Source organism: Lissotriton helveticus, chromosome 3_1, assembly GCF_964261635.1.
Source record: "Lissotriton helveticus chromosome 3_1, aLisHel1.1, whole genome shotgun sequence".
Lineage (NCBI taxonomy): Eukaryota > Metazoa > Chordata > Amphibia > Caudata > Salamandridae > Lissotriton > Lissotriton helveticus.
Window position 1 is genome coordinate 21,678,103 of NC_136061.1, and position 24,527 is coordinate 21,702,629.

The 24,527-nt window shown below is 50.1% G+C and overlaps 1 protein-coding gene across 1 annotated transcript in view; it reads right to left on the reverse strand.

The window, feature by feature from the left end:
• The window catches only part of LOC144822056 (unconventional myosin-X-like), a 618,454-nt gene that overhangs the window by 462,073 nt on the left and 131,854 nt on the right, over window positions 1-24,527 (reverse strand). The window contains exons 5-7 of the mRNA XM_078679130.1: window positions 12,617-12,741; window positions 3,239-3,252; window positions 2,830-2,914 (exon numbers count right to left, since the gene is read on the reverse strand). Coding sequence (XP_078535256.1) covers window positions 2,830-2,914; window positions 3,239-3,252; window positions 12,617-12,741 — 224 coding nt within the window. The remainder of the gene's footprint in view (window positions 1-2,829; window positions 2,915-3,238; window positions 3,253-12,616; window positions 12,742-24,527) is intronic.

Sequence of the window (24,527 nt, forward strand, 5' to 3'; positions counted from 1 at the left end):
TTGGTGCCGAGACTGTCCCGCTACCCCCTATCCCCGAAACCAAGACTTACGGATCCCTCGATCCCTGCCTGCTATCCTGCCAAGAACTTGCCTTAATTACTTATATAAAGATTCTTGTGAATACTCCTCCTGTGTGGTGTCCATCTGTAAGTAGTGTGATTGCTCTGCTGTTACGATTGTAGGAGAGGAACCTCACCAAGGGGGCCTCCCTACGGCGCTCAGCCTATTCTATACCGAGAGGTGGGTCTCGGGGCGGGCAGTCAGACACCTTCTGTCTCCCCTGGGAACGCCTTTCCAACAGTGGTCTTTTCAGGTTCAGTCTGGTTGTGCGACCTGGCAAAAATCCATTCTGATCCGGGTTTACCAACTCTGTCAACACCACCATTTGTCTGGTCGCAAGGAGTTTAGCCAGGATCTTGACATCTGCGTTAAGCAGTGATATGGGCCAGTATGATTCCCATCCATCTCTGGGCTTTCCAGACTTGGCTCCCGCTCTCACTTATGCCGTGTGCACCCGCTGCCCTCCAGGGTTGGCTCCCACTCTCACTTATGCAGTGAGCACCCGCTGTCCCCAAGGGCCAGCTCCCACTCTCTTATGCCGTGAGCACCCGATGTCCCCAAGGGCTGGCTCCCAACTCTCACGTATGCCGTGTGCACCCGATGTACACCAGGGCCAGCTCCCACTCTCACTTATGCCATGGCTCGGGTCTGCATGGAGTTTGCGTGTTACGAATGCAGTCCGACCCGTTCGCTGCCTCCGCTCATCATCCTAAGTGTAAAGGGCTTCCAGCTGCAGGGTCTGACAGACCACACCTTGGCCTCCCGACTCCTCACAGCAGTTTGGATGGGCCAGACGAGCCTCACGCCAGTCAGGGTTGCACTACAGTACCTGCTGGCCAGTTTCCTCAGTTCAGGGAGCCTGGGATAAGGCTTCTGCTCACCCGCTCTATGCCTGAGGGTCACAATTTCCTCCCAGTGGCTCTCAGGCACTTGCTGGCTCCGATCGGTCACCAGCCAGGTTCCATCTTGCCTGCTGGTTCTCGTTGGCTGGCACAGCAGCAATCCTTGACTCTGCACCACTCTTGTGGGTAGCTGGGACGCAGGTATCCCCCTTAGTGTCACCGGGTTGTGCTGCTCCCTTGGCTAGGTCAGGTGATTAAATTCAGGATTTTAAGATACGGAGTCTACGATGTCTGCAGGAGCTCTGTGTTTTACGTCCTACAGGACGGACGGTTAGGCCATACCTGAGCACCACTGTTGAGACGTTATATCCCAACGTACAGTGCAACTTACGGCGCACCCTCAACTTTGGTTCCCAAACAAAAACATTCTTCTCCATCTATTGATGACGAACCACTGTTTCTGTACTTATTGTCTTCCACTTTGTTACCTGCGTCCTTCGCTGTGTTTTTACACCTGTCACTCGCGCCGTCACTCTTTGTCTCACGATCACCGAGTGCACAAAGCCCCCTTGGGCTGCCACAGCATTTTATGCCAACAGTGCTTCCACAACTGTCCTGTATAAAATGTTTTTAAATATATGATGCTACATGCACTTTCTAAAAAACTTGATATTGAGAGTCTCTCATTCTTTGGCGATCCTGTAATGTCTTGTACATACACATTTATTTGTCTTTCCCATTAAATCCGATTGAGATATTGTTGCTCTTACTACAGAAACACCCAGATCTCAATTCGGTCTATGGGTTATACTCCTGTTGTTTTTTACTACGAGACGTTATATCAAGCATATGCCTCATGTGTACTCAAACCACATATACATTAAAAAAAATGGTTTAAATAACAAACATTATTTTTCTTATATTTTCCCATAGGGAGATCTCTCCCACCGTGGTGCTAACATATCCTTGTAGAAACTTTACAGTTGTAAGGAAAATGCTACTTACCCAGGATGCATCTGTTCTTGGCATGTAGAGCTGTAGAGCCACATGCTATGCATAGATTGCCATCTGGTGTTGGGCCTGGACGCTTGCACTTTGTTTTTGATCTACAGCTCACACGCCTCGAACGGAAAATGCTACTTACCCAGTAAGCATCTGTTCTTGGTATGTAGAGCTGCAGAGTCACCTGCGCCCACCCACCTCCCCGGCTACGTGTATCTGTTCCAGTACTATCTTACTTAGATACATACACATGGGCATCTCTATTCTACTCTTACTAACTCCACTCTCACCCTCTGTGGGAAAACAATCTAACAATGGAGTCGATGCTATGTGCGCTATCACCGAAAGGAGGAGTCACCTACCTCGTGACCGGAAAGACAAAGTGCAAATGTCCGGGCCAAATCCCAGATGGCGATATATGTATAGCATGATGCATGGCATGTGATTTACAGCTCGCATGCCTCAAACATTCAGTTTTAGATGTCTCCAACCCGCGAACTGCGTACACTTTTGAATAAATCTACACTCAGAAATTGTGAATAGCGAAAAAGTGTAGGCTTACACCTAGGTGCAGGACTAGAGTTACCTGTGAGTAAATCCACGCCTGTAAATGTACCTTTATGAACATGGCACCAAGTCTCTTCCGTCTACAGAGAGGCAATTTCTGCCTTGTGTACCCGTCTCCTTCGCTCTCTCAGTTTGGCTGATGCTGCTGGCAACTCACGCTTCTTTTCTGTACTGCCACCCATGTTTACCAAGATGTGGTACTGTTTCCTTCTCTGGGGCTCTGGTAGAATCCCCTCTTCCCACCTCCTGGGCCTGGTTCATGCTTACCCAATACTTTCCAAATAAATAGATGAACTTGAAGCATGGACTGGACCCAGTGAGCTCTCAGAGTCCTAGAGACACCGGGAGCGCCTCTCACCTCTCTCCTCCCCCTGGACTCCGGTCAGCAGTGCATAGAAGATGTGGTAGTTCCTCTCAGCAGGGTTCTGACGAACCACCCGGTTCTGAAACACACAAAATGTCAGAGGCAGAGGAGTGAGGCGGAAGCATGGAGACAGGTCACAGAAATGTTACAGGAATATGACGGGGAGGGTGGGATTAGGGCACATGCTGTGACATGGAAGGGGTCAGACTAGCTGTATCCCCTTAGGACCAGGCATGAAGAACCAAGAACACTGGACCAGAGAAGCCTGTGGAGGTGAGGAGAGGACAGAAATCAGCCAGCACCGAGGTGGATCACCAGTGCGCGTGGAGTGGGATGGTCCATGAACGGCCTGGAGAGAGGTGACATCAAGACGCCTGCAGATGCTGACAGCATCAGTACTCACCTTTTCCAGTAAATCTGTACAGGTAGGTTAAGGACATAGTGATGATTTTGAAGTACACACCATCCTCACTGCTATGCATGAACCTTTCACCTCTACATGAGCCAAGAATCTAAACCAAATAATAGGGGAAATTTTGATATCCTGATGTACATGCAAGGGCAGAAATGCACCCAATGTCTTGATGTATGAGTGAGGACAGTATCTGCTATGGATGCCGCAGTGTATGAGTGAGGGCAGTATCTGCTCCCGATGCCGCAGTGTATGAGTGAGGGCAGTATCTGCTCCAGATGCCGCAGTGTATGAGTGAGGGCAGTATCTGCTCCAGATGCCGCAGTGTATGAGTGAGGACAGTATCTGCTCCCGATGCCGCAGTGTATGAGTAAGGGTAGTATCTGCTATGGATGCCACAGTGTATGAGTGAGGGTAGTATCTGCTATGGATGCCGCAGTGCAAGAGTGAGGGCAGTATCTGCTCCTGATGCCGCAGTGTATGAGTGAGGGAAGTATCTGCTCCCGATGCCGCAGTGTATGAGTGAGGGCAGTATCTGCTCCTGATGCCGCAGCGTATGAGTGAGGGCAGTATCTGCTCCCGATGCCGCAGTGTATGAGTAAGGGCAGTATCTGCTCCTGATGCCGCAGTGTATGAGTAAGGTTAGTATCTGTTCCTGATGCCACAGTGTATGAGTAAGGTTAGTATCTGTTCCTGATGCCACAGTGTATGAGTGAGGGCAGTGTCTGCTGCCGATGCCGCAGTGCACGAGTGAGGGCAGTATCTGCTCCAGATGCCGCAGTGTATGAGTGAGGGCAGTGTCTGCTCCCGATGCCGCAGTGTATGAGTGAGGGCAGTGTCTGCTATGGATGCCGCAGTGTGTGAGTGAGGGTAGTATCTGCTCCCGATGCCGCAGTGTATGAGTGAGGGCAGTATCTGCTCCAGATGCCGCAGTGTATGAGTGAGGACAGTATCTGCTCCCGATGCCGCAGTGTATGAGTGAGGGTAGTATCTGCTATGGATGCCACAGTGTATGAGTGAGGGTAGTATCTGCTATGGATGCCGCAGTGCATGAGTGAGGGCAGTATCTGCTCCTGATGCCGCAGTGTATGAGTGAGGGAAGTATCTGCTCCTGATGCCGCAGCATATGAGTGAGGGCAGTATCTGCTCCCGATGCCGCAGTGTATGAGTAAGGGCAGTATCTGCTCCTGATGCCGCAGTGTATTAGTAAGGTTAGTATCTGTTCCTGATGCCACAGTGTATGAGTGAGGGCAGTGTCTGCTTCCGATGCCGCAGTGCATGAGTGAGGGCAGTATTTGCTATGGATGCCGCAGTGTGTGAGTGAGGGTAGTATCTGCTCCCGATGCCGCAGTGTATGAGTGAGGGCAGTATCTGCTCCAGATGCCGCAGTGTATGAGTGTGGACAGTATCTGTTCCCGATGCCGCAGTGTATGAGTGAGGGTAGTATCTGCTATGGATGCCACAGTGTATGAGTGAGGGTAGTATCTGCTATGGATGCCGCAGTGCATGAGTGAGGGCAGTATCTGCTCCTGATGCCGCAGTGTATGAGTGAGGGAAGTATCTGCTCCTGATGCCGCAGTGTATGAGTGAGGGCAGTATCTGTTCCTGATGCCACAGTGTATGAGTGAGGGCAGTGTCTGCTTCCGATGCCGCAGTGCATGAGTGAGGGCAGTATCTGCTCCAGATGCCGCAGTGTATGAGTGAGGGCAGTGTCTGCTCCCGATGCTGCAGTGTATGAGTGAGGGCAGTGTCTGCTCCCGATGCCGCAGTGTATGAGTGAGGGCAGTATATGCTCCCGATGCCGCAGTGTATGAGTGAGGACAGTATCTGCTCCCGATGTCGCAGTGCATGAGTGAGGGCAGTATCTGCTCCTGATGTCGCAGTGCATGAGTGAGGGCAGTATCTGCTCCAGATGCCGCAGTGTATGAGTGAGGGCAGCATCTGCTCCCGATGCCGCAGTGTATGAGTGAGGGCAGCATCTGCTCCTGATGCCGCAGTGTATGAGTGAGGACAGTATCTGCTCTCGATGCCGCAGTGTATGAGTGAGGGCAGTATCTGCTCCTGATGCCACAGTGTATGAGTGAGGGCAGTATCTGCTCACGTTGCTGCAGTGCATGAGTGAGGGCAGTATCTGCTCCAGATGTCGCAGTGTATGAGTGAGGGCAGTATCTGCTCCCGATGCCGCAGTGTATGAGTGAGGACAGTATCTGCTCCCGATGCCGCAGTGTATGAGTGAGGGCAGTATCTGCTCCCGATGCCGCAGTGTATGAGTAAGGGCAGTATCTGCTCCTGATGCTGCAGTGTATGAGTGAGGGCAGTATCTGCTCCCGATGCCGCAGTGTATGAGTAAGGGCAGTATCTGCTCCTGATGCTGCAGTGTATGAGTGAGGGCAGTGTCTGCTCCTGACGTCCTGGTGTATAATTGAGGGCAGTATCTGCTCCCGATGCTGCAATGTATGAGTGAGGGCAGTATCTGCTCCTGATGCCGCAGTGTATGAGTAAGGGCAGTATCTGCTCCTGATGCCGCAGTGTATGAGTAAGGTTAGTATCTGTTCCTGATGCCACAGTGTATGAGTGAGGGCAGTGTCTGCTTCCGATGCCGCAGTGCATGAGTGAGGGCAGTATCTGCTCCCAATTCCGCAGTGTATGAGTGAGGGCAGTATCTGCTCCGGATGCCGCAGTGTATGAGTGAGGTCAGTATCTGCTCCTGATGCTGCAGTGTATGAGTGAGGGCAGTGTCTGCTCCTGATGCTGCAGTGTATGAGTGAGGGCAGTGTCTGCTCCTGATGCTGCAGTGTATGAGTGAGGGCAGTATCTGCTCCTGATGCTGCAGTGTATGAGTGAGGGCAGTATCTGCTCCTAAAGCCGTAGTGCATGAGTGCAAATAAATCCCTTTGACAGTCTAAAACATAGGTTTTAAACATTAGTAAATGACTCCTATGTAAGCCTCATACCCCACTGGGTGGGGTGGGGGGAAGTCAACAGATGACGGCTTAGGTAAAAATAAAAAATAAACACTTAACTTGTGCTCGCCGCCCCACCCCACTGCTCTTACCTGTGTCGGCTTCACCTGATGGTATTTAAAAGTAGGACATATAGAAATGTAATGTTAACACGTACTTGCGATAACTAGCACCTGGACGCTACTTTTCACTAGGCCAGGCCTCGCTGCCCTGTGTAGAAAACCAGAATATAGATTACAATCTTAATACTGTATTTTAGGAATGGGACTAGCTAGAAAAATATTTAAACAATGATTTCTTTTTTATTTTCTTATAAAAGGATTTATTGGCTTTTTTGGTACGAGTACTACGATACAATAAAAAACATGGCAAGGCATTAAACGATGCAAATCAGTCATATCGCCATCTTGCTCAAATTCCACATGATTCGAGTGAGAAACATTTAGGAAAAAGGTTTATCACTAGCGGAGTCCGGCCCAGATGACCACCAGCACCAGACCTTTTGGTGCTTAGAGGTGCAACCTCTCAGTGCTTAATTAGTAAAATATTAAGTGCCAGGGCTCTGACCCAGAGTCCACTGCAGCTTGCACCACCCATCGCCCTCGTCATTGCAGCCGAAACAACCTCTAACCATCTCTCTTGCATGTAAGTGCAACAGTTCAGATTATTCCAGGTCCCCAAAGCTAAAGGAATGGCTCGGGAAGCAGGTATAAGCAATCGTAATGTATATTGTATTCCTAACAACCGTTGTTCTGGTCATCTCTAAATTAGATGAGCGGTGCCACCTTGTGGTAGATTGTTGTAAGTACGGTGTTGACAATTTGGTGCCGGTGCTGAGCACCAGAAAGCACCGGCTCAAATGAAGCACGGCAGCCTCTTCATTACTGATCTCTCTCTGCTCTACAATAGTCCATTCTGGCTGCCCACATTGCAGTTGTCGGGGGCACTGGTGACCTCCAGGTCTTCGCAGTGTCTCTTTACGCTAATAAGTATCCCAGCCGCATCAAGAGACTCTGATATCTGGTGAGCGCCAACCCCTCCATGACCCCCAGCAGGGCTACCTTCGGATCTAGCTCTCGTTAATCCACAGGAGATCTGTTAACCAGCGTGGACCGACCTCCAGTACTAAAGGGGGGGCGGACCCATATAATAGGATAGAAGGAGCCCCCCTGGTCTCCACAGCTCCAACAGCTGGACTCGGCTTGCCCCATTCGCTCCAAAGCCGGTCTGGCCTGTAATGTGTGCGGTGAAGCATTGAACTCAGTCAGTCTCGGGGTTGCTGGGATGCTCAATAACTTAGGGGCCAGTTTGGCTTCACAGCAGTCCTTGTCGGCTCGCTCTCCTAGGTCTTCTGCCCACCTCTCACGGAGTCTGATCAAGGAGTGTGGCGCATTGAGCACTAGTGAGCTGTAGAGCTAAGACAGACCTTCACATCCCAGAGGGCGCAGCACCAGCTTTGCCTACAGAGGATTCAAATCTGGGACTGGTCTGAGGGCCTCTCTGGGAGCTTCTAATGCATGTCTGATGTGTAAGTACCTAAGGATCGGAGTGTAGTATAGTTCAAATTCTGAGGCCACCCTCGTACACTGAGGCCGTGCCCTTGGTTGAAGACCCCCTGGGTGAGCTGCCGAGGCCACCCTCGCACACTGAGGCCGTGCCCTTGGTTGAAGACCCCCTGGGTGAGCTGCCGAGGCCACCCTCATACGCTGAGGCCGTGCCCTTGGTTGAAAACCCCCTGGGTGAGCTGCCGAGGCCACCCTCATACGCGGAGGCCGTGCCCTTGGTTGCCCAATAGAACGTTGCAGCTGTGGAGCGTACATCAGCAAAGAGGGTCAGGCCAGTATGGTGGGGTAATTTTGCAGGACATCTAAGTAGTGACAGGAACACTCATCTTATAAGGTGCTCCCCAACCCATAAGATTGAGTGGAAGGCTGGCCTAGACGTATGGGACCCCATGTACCAGTCTAGTGATTGGGACAATATTTTGTTTCCAGGCAACTCGGATGTCTCAATGATGGGTATTCCTAAGTATCGAAAGGGCTCATTGGTGACCCTCAACCATGGTTCTGGGATTGGTGAGGGGGCCGGGCCCGTCAGGGAGGATTTTGTGTGATTTATCTCAGTTTATGTGTACACTGGAGGCATTTCCGTATAGTTGTCAAAAGATCTCGACGTGCCTGACCGGTGAGAGATCGTCCGGCAAGGGGTGTGATGACCCTCTTGTAAGGATCTCAGGATTGGTGCTCGCTGGAGCTCTGGGTTGGAGGAATCCTCTGCTGGATCTCCAGGGATCATGGATCGGCTCCCGGTGAGGTCTGCAGGGCCCCTGCTTCAGTACTATCGCTCTGAACTATTGGTGAGTGGCCGGTAACCTGAAATGCTAGTCCTGGCGTGCAGTGGCCAGGCCTGTGGTGTGGAGACCCGCGATCCCTTATCGCGTGTTCTTGACCTGGACGTTGTCGCGGGTTTCCCAATGGTGCTGCCACTCATCCCCTCCAGTTCCCTCTTCCCAGACTCCCTGCTCGGGAAGGGTTGGCTGTGGCTGGTCGGTGTCTCCGGTGGTTGTCCTCCTCCCGGTATGGTCTCTGTTGCCATACGGCCTTTCACCCAGCGCATGCCTGGTTTTTCACTCTGCCCCATACCTGAAGAACCGATGACTGAATGCAGCCTCTGCCGGCCTGAGTCCCGTGTTGGCTGGATTTGGTGCCTCCCGATGGCCTGACCGGCACGGTGTCTGCTGTGGGCTCTCCCCTGACCGGCACGGTGTCTGCTGTGGGCTCTCCCCTGACCGGCATGGTGTCTGCTGTGGGCTCTCCCCTGACCGGCACGGTGTCTGCTGTGGGCTCTCCCCTGTCCGATCGCCTTGTCTGGCTCTTCATCACACCATCTCAAGATACTATTATAAACTAACAGGGTAACCCAAGAAGCGCTAAGACCTGGGTAATGTATGGTACATGCAACAGTGTTGTCCTACTGGCATAAATATTATTTTAAAGGAAACTTATACGGTATTTTATTTAAATAAACCCCATCATGGGACGCCCTGTACATTCCTACAGAGTGATACGCATGCGTGGGTCGGAGTCCTTGGTTTCTGGGTGGGCACGCGCTTTGTCTGCATGGCTCGGCCTCGATCCCAGCTTTCCCGGTGAGACCCCCGTCCGCGTTATCGGCTGCCCCTGGCCCGCCGTGCTGTGCCGGCATTCCCAGAGGTACTGAAGGATGCAAGGGCGAGGGGCTATGAGGTGCGCTGGGTATGTGGGCGCCATGTATCCCTTTTACGCCCTTGTTTGGGGAGCAGGCCATCTGCAGCCTTTTTGAGGCTCATGAGCCGGTCCCCACCTCTATGCCGCAGTTTTTCCCGCATAGATGGAGATAGGATGAGCAGGGCCCAGTGAACTCCTGTACCTACTCATACACCGATAACAGCATCGTACCGCACCCGGCAGCCATGACAGGGCCGGGCCTTCCTTCAACTGTATGAAAAGAAAGAGGAGGAGCCCCATGACTACCCTCCGCCAGAGTCTGAACTACAAACATTTTTGGAATACAATTGAAGCCCTGGGCAATCACCCCCATTTTGGATTTGTTGCCCCTCCTTTGTTTCTCTCCCTTGGCAGCCATCTTGCCTCGCTCCCTACACTCTCTACCAAAACAGTAAACGGACTACCCTACCCCAGCCAGATCTATTCACACAAGGAAACTAAAAGACAACTTTGATCCTTTCCGAGCCTGGAGCTCCACCTAGTGGCCGAATTATGAACAACGACCACATTAATATTAGGGCTCCGGTTTTAGGGTCGTTATTTCAGTCTGTATTAACCCATATTTATTCTTTGTCCATTTTATAGGTATTTCTATATATCTTGGGTTTGGAGAATAATTAGAATTGCAAAGTGGTATATGTCCATATCTTTTTAGCTCTTAGTTGACAGGCATGCAAACTATTATCACTATTAAAGCGCCCCGGGGCTTCAAATTATCTACATTTATAGCTCACTGTGAAGCAACACTCCTTCGCAGCGCTATTACCAGCCTTCAGCTCTCGGCGCATCCTGAGCCCTCCTGAATCTGCCGGGCGGCCAGGGGTTGAAAGTTCATCCCCAACCCCCTGGACCCTGCACTCGAGAGAGATGACCCCAACTCATGGAGCCTCAGCTATCCTTAAAATATCTCTAATAATGCAGAAAAGAATTTCAAACACAGTCTACTTAAACAACTTCTGGAAACACGAATAGCCGATACCGAACACAGTGTTAGCAATTGACATAAACACACTGGTAGTTGTGTCCCTCCCTTACAGGGAAATGTCCGCACATTCAATAAACACAATATAGTCCGTCACTAATTAGGCGTGACAAATCAAAATATTTTGCTATATTATTGCAAGCGGGTGCGAGGTAGCCCCAAACACCTGCTACCTAAAGGTGTTCTCAGCACAAGCCAATGTGCAACCACTTACAGGCAAACACTGAGGCTCTAGCAGCACACCATTAAATCAACTATTCATCCATAAACAGTAATGGTCAGATTCATAAGATCCTTGGGTATGTTTGCTTATACTAAGAGCAGAAAAGACAATATTGATCCGAAACAGAGATCCAGAAAGGTAATTGTACTTGCTGTTTAGGAGTCTTTATTCATGTTGTAACAACATTTAAAATTCCCAGCACCCGATTAGCCTTGTGTGAGCTATGACAACAAAAAAACCAACTGCGTCTTCTAGTCAAAGCGCCCTGCAAAGTGGAGAAACATCTTCTTTCTCCGCCTACAAGTTACTAAATCAATCACAATCCCCTCTGGATCTGAACTCACCACTTCCCCCTTCCTAAGCTTTAGAGGGGGAATCTCCCGTTCTATTTTCATGGCAGGGAACGCACTTATACAAGCTACAGACATCACCTGACCATCTTTGACGGACACTCCCCACCCCCTCCCTTCTCGGTTCATTAACACAACCTGGCCATGTGCCCTAAACCCCCCTTTACCCCGGACAGTCACCCCAGACCCTTCTCGCCTCCATGACTCCACGGACTCACTATACACCTTTGCTGCTCCCCTTGACACACGCCTTCACCAGGTATTCACTAGAATGACGTCAGTTGCACCCACCCTAACCAACAAACACACGGTAGCAAGAATCGCAGACGCGCACTCCGAGCCAGATGGCGCCAGCCCTAAGCCAAGCCCGCTCGCCACTGACTGCGACCTGTTTGTTTATTTTAGTCAACAAAAAAGCAAAGCTATAGACACACAGTTCCACACCACACAATTCCACTCCACACATTTACAAGCCACACCACGATTTGACACCATAATTCAACTCAACACAATCACACAACACACCAAATACATCCAAGCCACACAACAGAATTCCACATCATGCCACAAAATGCAACAGCACACCACATAATTAAACTCCACTACATACCACTCCACAACACAAAACACCATGCCACATAATTAAACTCCATCACACACAATCCCACTCCCCATAATTCCAGTACATACAATAACTCCTAATTAGTATCCACATAATCCCAATGCACACCGTCCCACATAACACTACACAAATCCACTACACACCACACATTTCCATAACTAACAATTCCAATGCAACACACATAATCCCACTACACACCACATACGAACACTCGATAACACATGAGTAAAAGACATTGTCATTTACAACACCAATAGCTCTAACTGAAGCAAATGTGGGACCTATTACATTTCCAATGCTTGTTTTAATAGTCATTAAACAGGCACACTCTTCATATGTATTGGTGGGAAGGTATCTGTTCACTCCTCCTTGTATGTATATGTGAAGAAAACGACCCCCATTCTCATATGTATATGTGGGATGGTATCTATCCCTTCCCGATATGTATGTGGATTGATGGATTGATAGAGTGGGGGGATGGAGAAGATGGATGGAGTGGATGGATGGAGTGGATGGATGGAGTGGATGGATGGAGTGATGGATGGAGTGATGGAGGGAGTGATGGAGGGAGTGATGGAGGGAGTGATGGAGGGAGTGATGGAGGGAGTGATGGAGGGAGGGATGGAGGGAGGGATGGAGGGAGGGATGGATGGATGGATGGATGAATGGATGAATGGATATTCCTGGCCCCGATCTCCCTGTAGATAGACATTCACCCCAATGTTCTTGGTTTGCACCATTGGAGGCGGGTGGGGGGGTCCTTCGAAGGGATGGCCCATTTATCTGGAGGAAAGAATTGATGTGTTGATCGGTTTCTGCAGAGGTGACAGATTCTGAAACGTGTCTTGTTACTGGGGTGAGTGTGTTTAATAAGAGACTGACAGGTAAGCACTGGAATGAATGGAGCAGTCACTGCCCCCCCCCCATGCCCCTTCCCTCCTCTCCCCCTTCGCGGAAGGATACAGTCCACGATGCGTCCGCCCTGGATGTGTCCGTGCTGGGAGAAGTGCAGGCGGATGAACTTTCCGAAGCGGCTCGAGTTGTTGTTGTACACGGTCTTGGCGTTCCCGAAGGCTTCCATGATGGGGCTGTGGGGAGGAAGAGGAGAGTGGGCAGGCGGTCAGTGCAAGAGAGCCATGGTGGCGCTGTACGAGGGTACAACACGCAGCTGGTGACCTTACCCACTGCATACAGAACCATCTGCTGTGCGGGCGGTGTACTAAGTACAACACACACACACACACACACACACACACACACACACACACACACACAGAGCAGAGGTTTTACATGAACCTTGTCACAGCGCACAGAACCTTCTGCTGTGCGTGCGGTGTACTACAACAACAACCTACACACAACACTGAACTAACCACAAACCGTACATGTAAATGTAAATGTCAAGGTATTTGTAGAGCGCACTGCCACCAAGCGGTTTCCTGGGGCTATTACTCATACCGCTGTGGAACCCATCCTGGCTTTCCCTGTGAAGTGTCCACTCCTGGGCACCCCCAGGGTGAAGCCAGGCATCCTAGCGCTGTTGGGGCCGGTGTGGAGGCTAAGCAAGCTATTGCCCAGAGTTGCAGCGTGGGTCCCGTGATTAGAATAGGCATCGAGGCGAGAATTATCAGATCCGAGGAAATTGAGTCCAAGAGCCGCCGAGGCGGGAATTGAACCCTGCTCCCGGACCAGAACTCTGCATCAGGGTCTGCCGCTCTAACCATTGAGCCACACTCCTCCACACAAACCTTGGGCTCCGGAGCAGTGTGCTGCGGCTGCCCAGCCTAAAGCTCTTCAATACCTCATCAGAGATAGTAAGCTCTGTATAAATGCAAATACAATTGCATACAGAGTAGAGGCAGACAGCCAGCAGGGGTGTCGGACTTACCTTAACCACAGTGGTCAGAACCATCTGCTCTGCAGGGGTGGATTACACCAACGACACGCCCACAGAGGCTTTGCGGAGTGTCGCCTTCGTTTTGCAAATCCCGAATAGGGCTGCTTTGAGCAGGGCCCTCTCGCACACGTATGTGTGGAAAGCGTTGCTTTGCCCAGTACTCCTTGCCCTCCCCGGTACATTAAATGGGAACAAATAAGTGCAGCTACCTTTGGCAGGGCTGGAAACAAGAACCAATGAGATCAGACTCTTACCAAGAGGTCTCTTCTCAGGCCTTACTATCAAGAAACTAATACATACAACAATACTCCTGCTCTCTAGCTAATGACATCTTGAAAACACACATGCAAAGGAAAAGAACAACCTGGCAGAGCGACATATATTGCAAACACAAGGTCTTTAGTCAGGCGAACTTTAACTGAACATTCAATGTTCAACCGGTTTATAAATCTCTAAGTCCTGCAGTGAATACATTTCAATAATGCGTGTAAATGTGTTACACATGGTAATATTGTTAAGACACAGTGAATATAAATGCATTTCTGTGACATATATGGGTGGAGCCTAAATCACGCAGATCCCTGTGCGGGGTCATTCTCACAGCTCAGCAGGTAGTGAAGTGGTGTGGAGCAGCGAGCACCGGTCAGAGCCCTCGCTCACTCCCCATGGCCAGGCCGTTAATGGCAGAGCTCGTTCACTCGGGCAGAGGATGGGGCAGGGCTGACCAGGAGAAGGAGGCATCCTAGATTGCACAGTCTCGGGTGCAGCGGATACAAACACATACATTAAAGCCGATACAGTCCTGTTTTTTTCATTCGTTTTCTGGTGCTTGTAATCTTTTCTTACCATTATATAAATCGACCACAAGTCCCAGAATGTAAAGAAGCCAGACTGAATGTGAGCTAGTTTTACATTTTTTTAATGGAACAAGGTGTACAAACTTTAGAACTCTTTTCATGTTTTTTTTTAATAAATATTCTTTTTAGTAGATTTGTAAGTTATGCCTGTGTTTCGGTCTTGCCGTTGTGCTACTGCGACGTGTTTGGTAGATGACAATGTTTTGTCCTACGTTTATGTCCACTATCCTGGTTTTTGATTCTAAAAATCTAGTGAACCTAGGTGATACTGTTGCGCTGCGCTCTGTGTAGGGTGTCGCAGGCCCGGAGCGCCAGCGGTGATAGAGGACGCACACACCAGTGGAATGCTCTGGGCGGAATGTAGGAAGGTGGAATCTGACTATATGGTTGCCCCAACTTTTTTCCTGGTGTTTTGCTAGTTTTCGCCTTAGTTGGCCTGGGATCCTGCTATTCAGGGCCCCAGACTATCTGCTTTCTCTATAAAATGGACTCCATGTACTTTAGGTTCATACCAGATTGGTTACTGGGTCACCCTTGTGAGCCCCTGTATAGTGTACCATAGGTACCCAGGGCATAGGTGCATCCAAGGTCTATCAGGGGCTGCAGCATATATTATACCACCCCTGGCTGGCCCTCCAAACTGACACCACTGGCTGATCACTCAGCTGGGGCAAGGTGGTGTAATCACCCCTTACTTAGATATAGTATACCTACATCTACCTTTATATATAAACACATATGCACCTATAAGTCACTCCTATGGTAGGCATCGACAATCCTGGAGGCAGAGTGCTAGGTTTTATGTGAGAGGTTTCCCTAACATGAGCTGAACCCCTCTGCAGCTTTCGGAACCATCTCCTTATAGCTGTTGTATGATATAGCCATACCATATAATTATAAGTGCATTATAATCCTCGCGGTTAATGCTAAATTTGGTTTGGCTTTATCAAAACATGTCGTGTAAGGTGTCAAACACTTTGGAATACTACCCCCCCCGCCAATTCTGGCAGCGGGGGTATCATTCCACCTTTCCAGAGGGAGAAGACATGTTGGTTACTGCTTTACTCGGTTAAAGTTAAACAGAGCCTCAGCATCACAAAATGGATACTGCTGCCACAGACACGAGTCTGACGTCCAGTAGCTGGGGGAAACTCCAGGAAGGGCGGCCTGGACAATAGGTTTCCTGTCCAGGGAGGTGGCAGCACCTCCCCAGACAGGGGTGTTGTGTATTGGGGCAGGGAGGGCTGCATTCAGTGAATGATCTAGACACTGCCTGGGGAACACAAGGCGCTCCATGCATAGCCCGGTTCAAACCAATTGCTGGGGCACTCCAGCCTCACTCTGGTGCGAAACTGGACAAAGGGAAAGGGGTGTAACCACCCCTTTCTCAGGTCCACACATAGGAGGGACCTAGTCAGGTAATCCAGCCCCCATCCTTAGTATAAGTAAAGGAGCTGTGTCTCCAGGACTTCAGATTATCCTGGAACGAAACTTTGATACAGAACTCTTGGACCTTTGACATTCTATTCTGACTAGAAGACGGAAGACATCTTCCTTGTGGTCAAGGAGTGACCGCCCTGTGCAAACAGGCACCATCAGCAACTTCCCCAGTCTGCAGTTTCAAGGCTCCTACCGGAACCCGAAGACTCTGCGACTCAAGAACTGGACTTCCAGACTTCTCTGACCCGACCCACATCCACAGCAAAGCTGAGACCCGTGGCAGACACGAGAGACATGGGACCGGACATCTTGGACATCCTGCATTTTGCTACCTGCACTCCTTTTCTGAAGCCTCTGTAAGTTGTGCATTAGGGTACGAGAAGCCCTAAGCATCATTTGAACTGAAGCTCAGGCCCCCACACTCCGCGAGTTTCTCGTGGGCCCCGCCTTTACATTTGTGCTCAACGCAACTTCCCGGTTCCTTGCCCGTTGGCTAGTGAGCCCCCTGAAGACTCCATCTTGAATCTAACTTGTGATCCTGGTTGCTCCAGGCTTGCTCCAGCTTCCCTTTAAAAGAGAAGTGCCACAGACATTGCTGGTCCTCAACAGACCCAATCTCGACATCCTGAGTGGGTTGTTGGGTCCAATCTGGATACTGACACCGCAGTCAACTAGATCCATTGTGGTACAGCTCGAATCCAGCGCCTGGTCATCATCGATGCCTCCTGGACCTCGTGGCTGAAGAGACAAACTCACCTTCTTCACCTTCAAGCACGCGACATCGCCTGGTTCCTTCCTGGTCACTGGCCAGTGACTCAGACTCTGTCCCCTCTGCTTTCAGGTTCTTCACATCTCCGATCCACCCTTGGATCCACCCGGACACTTTTCCTCTGGTCGCCTGCAGCACTTCTTTGCAGATCTCCATAGAAAACGTCGACGAAACCCGACACCAAAGGCACGTATGCATCCGGTTTCCCTGGGTGAGGTAACACGAGTACTCCGGTGCTCCCGGGGGTCTTGACTCTCGAAGTGTCCTAGTTTAAAGGGGTTTTACCGTAGTCCATCCGGGAGTGCCCTTAAACAGTAACTTTGTAACTTCTTCGTTTCCCATTATAGGTCAATGGTAACTCGTGACTGTGTTTAGACACTGCACGCGTCTCCCGTGGGTCTCCTACTTCCAATCCTTTGGTTGTTTCGTGTAGCCCCAGCGATTCCCTAGGCCTACTCTCTATTTCCAACGTGGTTCTTATACCACTTTCTTAGTATATGGTTTGTGAGGCTCGTAGGGCATTACTGTATATGTGCAACTTATCGTATGCTAATTGAGTAACTTGTGATGTACTTTTACCTCTGACCTCATAAAGAGTGCAGAGGGGTTGTGTTTAGAATAAATACATATATATTTGATATATGCCTTGTGTGATGACCTTTCATTTGGTATTCAAGGGATTATAGTTGGGAAAACAACGTGCTTAACATTGCCTACGAAGTCTTAGCCTGAAGACTGCTGGTTCATGCTACCCCTAGGATAGCTTTCTATAAGGTTGACTTTACAACCACCATCAATAAGGGTCGATAGACTGGTGCAAGGTGCCCACTAGAACTAGTGGACATCATATGCCTGGCTAACTTCTCACATGAAAGACTCCAAGTAGTCTTTGCCCCTTTTATTTACCTCCTTTGGTCACGCCTGGCCAGAGGGTGTTGCAAGGTGCAGGGAGCTTCCGGGGTACCTCGGCACCAATCTTGCAGCGCTAAGGTTATTACAGATACCATTGTGAAGTTGGGTTGGTTTTTGGTAAAAGTCTGCAGAATACTTTTGACGTCAGGCTTATCCTAGACGCCAAAGGGGGGAGGACAGCCATGGGGGGGCTACGGTGGAGTCTTGCAGGGAACAGAGCACCAGTCGCTGCTGGTAGATGCACTTTTAGGGGAACAGGCGTTTTTATTTATGTTATTTTTATTTATTTCGTGCATTTTTATAAAGCGCAGACATTACCCGAAGGTGTCAGAGCGCTGTACATTAGAGCTAGTTACATTACAAGAGAAAAGTGGTGCAAAATAGAACATTACAAAGACTAAAAATGAAGGGTACACAAACACAAAATCCAACACAGCACACAGGGGTGAAGAATGCACAGGAAAAAATACAAATTGACAATGAAGAGCAAATTTACAAGAGGGGCCCGAGTATGAAAGTATTAGTTCTGAAAGTGTCTTTGGAAGAGAGAGGATCTGAGATCAGCTTTGAAGATCCGGGTAGAGGAGGTGGCACGGAGCAATGGGGGAAGTGAGTTCCAGATTCTCACCGCATTGCCCTTCGAAGGATTGTGCCATCGATCTTTCCCTTTTGAAGATGGGGGGGCTCAAGCAGAAGTGTTTCCACATTGCAAGAGGGTCGAGAGCCTCCGGACAATTTCAATTTATTTTCTAGGTAACGAGGGGAGGACGTGTGCAAGGCTTTGTGTGTGATGCAGGCAGATTTGTAAATAGACCTTGCCTCGATTGAAAGCCATCGAAGAGAGGACAGGATAGGAGTGACGTGGTCGCTTAGTTTAGACCCTGAAATAAAGCGAGCTGCTGAGTGGAGGATGGATTTGAGAGGGGAGAGGTGGGATTTGGTTAGGCCCGTCAGAAGAGAATTGCAATAATCCAGTCTTGAGAACCAGCGATTGTACCAAGGTTTTAAGTCTTTCACCGGGAAGAACCGACGGATCCCCCACACAAGGCGCAACTGGTATCGTGCGTTTTTGGCAATAGAGTTGATGTGGGAGATTAAGTTGAGTCTTTTGTCAAGAATGACACCTAGGGATTTAGCGCAGTCGACAATGATGGGTTTGTTATTGAGCAAGTTCAGCTGATCCATCCACGATTGAACGGGAGCAGGTGAGAGAGAGGTCGGAAGGAGGAGGAATTCAGTTTTGGCTGGATTTAGGATGAGTTGGTGCGCTAACATCCAGTTGTGAATGGAGTTGAGAGAAGAGTTGAGTAGTGAGAGATCGTGTGCGGAAGACACCTTGAGGTAGATTTGAGTGTCATCCGCATAAAGATGGTAATTGATCCCAAATTTGCTTAGGAGGTTCCCCAATGGCTCCAGGTAGAGATTAAACAGAGTGGGTGCCAGGATAGAACCTTGAGGGACATCTTGACCTACAGCCAATGGAGATGAAAGACTGTTCAGTATCTTAATCATTTGGGATCTGTCCGAGAGGAAAGAGATAAACTATTTAAGCACAGTGCCCTCGACGCCCATTCTCTGTTGAAGAGTGTTGAGGAGGGTGCTATGATTAACAGTGTCCAAGGCTGTAGAGAGGTCAAGAAGAATCAGAAGGCACGATTCCCCCGAATCGAGTATACGCAGTGCATCATCAATCACTCGCAGCAGGGCTGTTGCGGAGCTGCAATTTTGGATGAAGCCAGATTGGAAAACGTCAAGGAGATTATTGTCAATAATATGTAGGGAAAGTTGTTTCGCAACATATTTTTGGGTGATTTTCGAAAGAAAAGGGAGGTTGGTGATAGGGCGGAAGTTGTTGAGGTCGTTCGCATCTGTGGAGTGTTTTTTTAGAAGAGGGGTAACCTGTCCTCTTTTGAGGGCACCAGGGAGGGAGCCTTGACTGAGGACGAAATGAACTAGCCTGGTCCAGTAAGAGAGAGTATTAGTGTACAAATCAATGGCAATGACACTAGGGATGGGGTCAGAAGAGTAGTTTGAGGGTTTGGTTTCGAGGATGCATTTGAGGTCATCTTCCGAGATGACGTCAAAGAATTGCCAGGTGACTAAGGCGTCTCTTGTCTTGGGTGTAGCGTAGTGGAACGCCCCTATGGTCGGTCCAGGCGAAGGTGCAGTGGGTTCAGTTACACCAGGAGTTTCCAATAGTTCACACGAGCTATGGGGCCAGGGGGCCCAGGTGGGCCATGAACACTTCTTAATGCCAGTGTAAATACAAGCTAACGACGCGATCCCAGCGCCGGCCGGCAGAGGGCGCGGCGGGACCGCGAATACCAGACTCTGGGGGGCACAGACACTTCCAGGAACAATCCAACCCAAATCATGACCCTCGCGACCCCCGGCATCACCGGAGCTCAACTTTGGAAATGTGTATCCTATACCTGTATTAACCTCATTTTTACACCTGCGTAAATATCCTAATAACAATGAGTTGGTTCTATAGCGCTCCGACCCCTTTGGGTGAAGTCCGTGCTATATAAAAATGCATTAAATAAATCCATACCAGCGATGCTGCGGGGCCCCGAGGGTATGGGGGGGGGGGGGGGGGGGGGCTGTTCTCAAGGCAGGACGCGAACTGTCGACGGACCCCGGGAGACCCTCGACGGAAGGGGATCCCTCCCACCCTGTAACAAACCTGCTCCTGTGTCTGAGGCTCCAGAATCATTTACAATTATGGCTGCAGCTTTAAAAACAAAAGGCTTGATAATACCGCGTCTTTAGCTCACCCCGCCTTCGCTATTTCACCTTTCCCGTGAATTTAGACACATTTTCTTTTTGCAATATGAATACGTCCCTCACTCATCACCCAAAGCGGGGTTAGCGCCTTCCTGCTGGGGTTTGAAGGTCACGGGTGTGTTAAAGAGGCTCTTAAAGATGTCTCTGCAGAGAAAGACTCGAGGCAGGAACGGCGCCCCCTGGGTCAGGCCTCAGACTGCGCCCCGAAGGCCGGGTGTCTGGGGTGACGTCTGCTCAGTCTGACATGGTGCTGTCAATCAATCAGCATTTGTATAGCGCTGCGCTGTCACCACAGGGGTATCTGGGCGCTTTGGATGTGACCTCTCCATGGAAGGGCCAAGGCCTGAGTTTCTTCCTGGAGTCCGCCAGGGAGGGAAACCACATAGGAGCAAACTAGCAGAAAGAGGCAGAGTAAAGGTCAGAAACTAGCAAAAGAGGCAAAAATAGAGGGCGTGGCGACAGAGACGAGGCGGGTGCGTGTTCCCGGTGCACGCTGGGATGTGCCCCACTGATGATGGGAGCAACCTCAGCCCATGTGCTTGGACCCCCCCCCCCCCCCCCCCCCCCCCGGGCCTGTCCCGCGGTCCTGGACAGGAGATCTTAAGAGTAGGGGTGCGACAAGCACCAGGATTGGAGGGCGCAGGGGGTCTCCAAGTGAAGGGACCTGGGATGATTTTATCTTGAGAGGGGAGGGGTGGGGAAGGGCGCAAACCCCCAGTTCAGCAGCCAGACCGGACTTCCGGCAGAGACTCGAGGTGGTGGGGGTGGAGATTTGAAACGACAGCAGCCGCGCTGTGTAATATGTTTTCTATCCTCAGTAGCATGACCCCGAATGAGTGCACGGAGCCCCGGGTGGCCCGGCGCGCAAGAAGGGCGCTGCTCCTTTGGAGAGGTCTGGAGAGCACTAATGAGGCTGCCCGCGGCCCACGCAGGGGGCTCCACAAGGGGGCGGCCACCTTAGTGCCACATGAGGGCACAAACCCGATGGTCTATTGTCTGGACCTCTGGGGTACACCACTTCCAGGCGTCATTTCCAGCGCGCCAGTGGGCGGGGACAGGTATATTTACCTCCATCACCCATCCGGCCAACCTTTCGCGCTGAGGTTCCACGCCAAAATACACGGCGCAAAGAGGATCGCCAGGTGGGTGGGGAGGTAGATATACCTGCCCACTGGAAATGACGCGGTAGCGCCGGAACCTCAGGGGTCTTAACACTAGCCCAGTTGGGTTCGTGCCATCATGTGGCACCAAGGTGGCCGCCCTCCTATGGGGGCCCCCTGCGTGGGCCGTGGGCAGCCTCAGGGTGGTGGCCATCATTAGAGGGCTCGGTTTGTTCACCACCAGGGTTAGTGTTCGGGAAAGAGCCAACAAGTCCAGCCTGATTCACAGCCTGTCCTTCCCTGTGGGTCAGTCCCTGACTGATGGCCAACACTGGACTTGTGCACAGTCCAGTACACCTACCTTGTGGAGGCGACAAGCTGGCATGGGGTGCCTCCATGGTAAATCAAGACAGAGGCGGTCTTCTGCCTACTGCCAGCCCACCCAGAGGACGCCTGCCTTCTGGGCTTCACTTGTGTAGTTTGTACTCAGCTCTCACTAACAAATGCTGACTGACTGACTAATATCTTGTAAAGCGCACTATTGCCGAGGCGTCTTAGCGCTGAGGTGAGTGGAAGCCAAGTGAACGCTGGGGGATCTTAGGGTCTAAGGAAGAGCCGAGTCTTTATCACTTTACTAAACAGAGCCCTCTTTGGCTGTAGTCTGGTCATCAGGGGAAGGTAGGTCTAAAGTTTGGCTACTTGATACAACAAAACCTTTCCTCCCCATCTGGCTTTTTTATCTTGGGGACCAGAACCAATCCTGCATTGTCCGACCTTAGACAGCGTTGCGGCAGATACCGGGGAAATATGGGTTGACTGTCCAGGGCTCCACCTCTATACGGAGCCTTATACACAGAGGGCCTTAAAATCAACTCTCGGCCGAACTGGGAGCCAGTGGAGCTGCTTAATGCTAGCGGACGTAGGGTGATGTTTGGGTAGATCGAGCAAAACTCGAGCCGCCGCATTAAGGAGTGACTGAAGTTTGGTGATCTGCCCTTTGTCCGCTCCTAAATATAGGGCGTTACAGTAATCGACTCTGGAAAGAACCAGAGCTCCGACCACTGTTTTTCTGAGTAGTAGTGGGATAAATGGCAGAATTGTACGCAAAACTTTTAGCATAAAGAAGCATGCAGAGGAAACTTGATTTATTTGTGGAGCAAGCTTTAGGTCTTTATAAACATGAAACTGAGGTTTCTGACCTTCGACACAGGGGCAGGACAGCTCCCAGCCTCAAGGGGCCACCACAGTTTGCGCCAAACAGAAGCTTTCTGGCCAAACTCAATTACCTCAGTTTTTTCTGTGTTGAGCCTCAGAACATTCGAGTTAATCCATGCCATCACATCCGCGAGGCAGTTACGAAACCTGCTAGCTGTTGTATCCACACTTTGCGTAACTGACACCACTAACTGGGTGTCGTCTGCATACGACACTTGACCATGATTTTTGATTATTCGGGCAAACTGGCTCAACTCCCCGAAGTATTCTTCAACTGTTAGAATGCCCCCCCCCCCCCCACCGCCCCCAGGCCCTCTGTTCCCTCTCTGCAGGGATCATGAGTTGGGACTGACCTTACAGCTTCCATCAACACATTCCCTCCTTTCCCTGGAGCACTTCACGCATGGGGTACGGTTACTGCGACCCTAGTTTAATACATTTTCATTAAATCGGTTTTTAGGCTTTTACGATTCAGATTTTATGATCAACACTTCTTAACAATTTTAGCCAAACGTTGTGATATTTTGTGATAACTTTACCGGGTTAATGACTCTTTATTCACTTCTCCCACATTCTGAGCAGGCGTGTTAACTTCAGTTCACCTTTTGCTTCTGTGCCTCCGGTCCGCCACAGCTCTGCCGATTGTTGCGGGGAGACAAAGCCCCTCCCCCCCACTGCATTTCCGCTTCCGGCCAGCAATAAAATGTAGATGCTGAACCGGATGCGCAGCAGACACGCGCACCGAAGACAAGCCCGTCTGCTCCCGTCTGTGCCTGGACCGGGCTCATGGGCCACGACCCCTGGCTCTATAACCACGGAAGGGGGACTTACTCACCTAAGGAGCTTTGGGATGCCCAACCTGCAACTAAGACCGACTGCTTTTGAACTGATACTAGGTTGCGATCACGGCACTCGACGATTTCTTGTCTAGCTTGCAACTGTCAATATATAAACGCGACCCTGACGTCAGGGGGGTACCCGAAGCTTGCCATGGGCCCCTCAGAAGAAGCCGACACTTTGCAGAAGTTTAGGAGACTCAACGGGGCCTTAGTCAACGCCCGGTCTCTTCCTAAATATAAAGTTGAAATTGCAGAGGCGATTGATACAGCATGGCTGGACTGTTTGCTTATTACGGAGACATGGGGAGATTCTGCTTATGATAACCGTCCCTAAGGGCTATGCTCTTTTTAGGCAAGATAGACAGGCAAAGAGGGACCGCGGGTTGGCACGTATCTTTTGCAATATACTCTCTGTTGCTTGTACGGATGCGATTATTGAAGCCCACGTAGCAGTACAGTTCATAATCGCCAGCAAGATCCAAGTCTTTCTCGGGGATTCGTCTTTATAGACCCCCTGGAAGCAATAAAAGTATGTTCTACCACGCATTTCAAGTTTTATCTGAGAGCAGTCTACACTCAAAATATTTCACCATCCTAGGAGTCTTTAACATCTACTCGGAGGCTCTAGATTTATTTATTTATTTTATTTTTATTTAAAGAGTTTTATATAGCGCTGGCTAGACCCGGAGGTATCAGAGCGCTTTACATGAGAATCAACAATGTTACAGAAAAATTCAACAATTACACAATAAATAGAGGGAGGATGCGGGAGGAGACGACAGTTTGGACGAAAGGAAGTGCAACAATGTGGTTTAACAGTATACCAGAAAAAGATCAACAATTACTTGTTACATCAAACAATCAGGAATATGGGCAGACTGATGTAAGCCGCTGGCTATGGTTTTTGACATTACTAAAAAGATCAAAAATTTTACAAGGCAGTATTCATGGAAAGCAATTCTGAAATGAATACATTCATGTAGTGTATGGGAGAAATCCTGCACAGTGAAAAAAAAATTGGAGAATTACAGCTTCTAAGGCTGGCTCGTTTTTTGCGG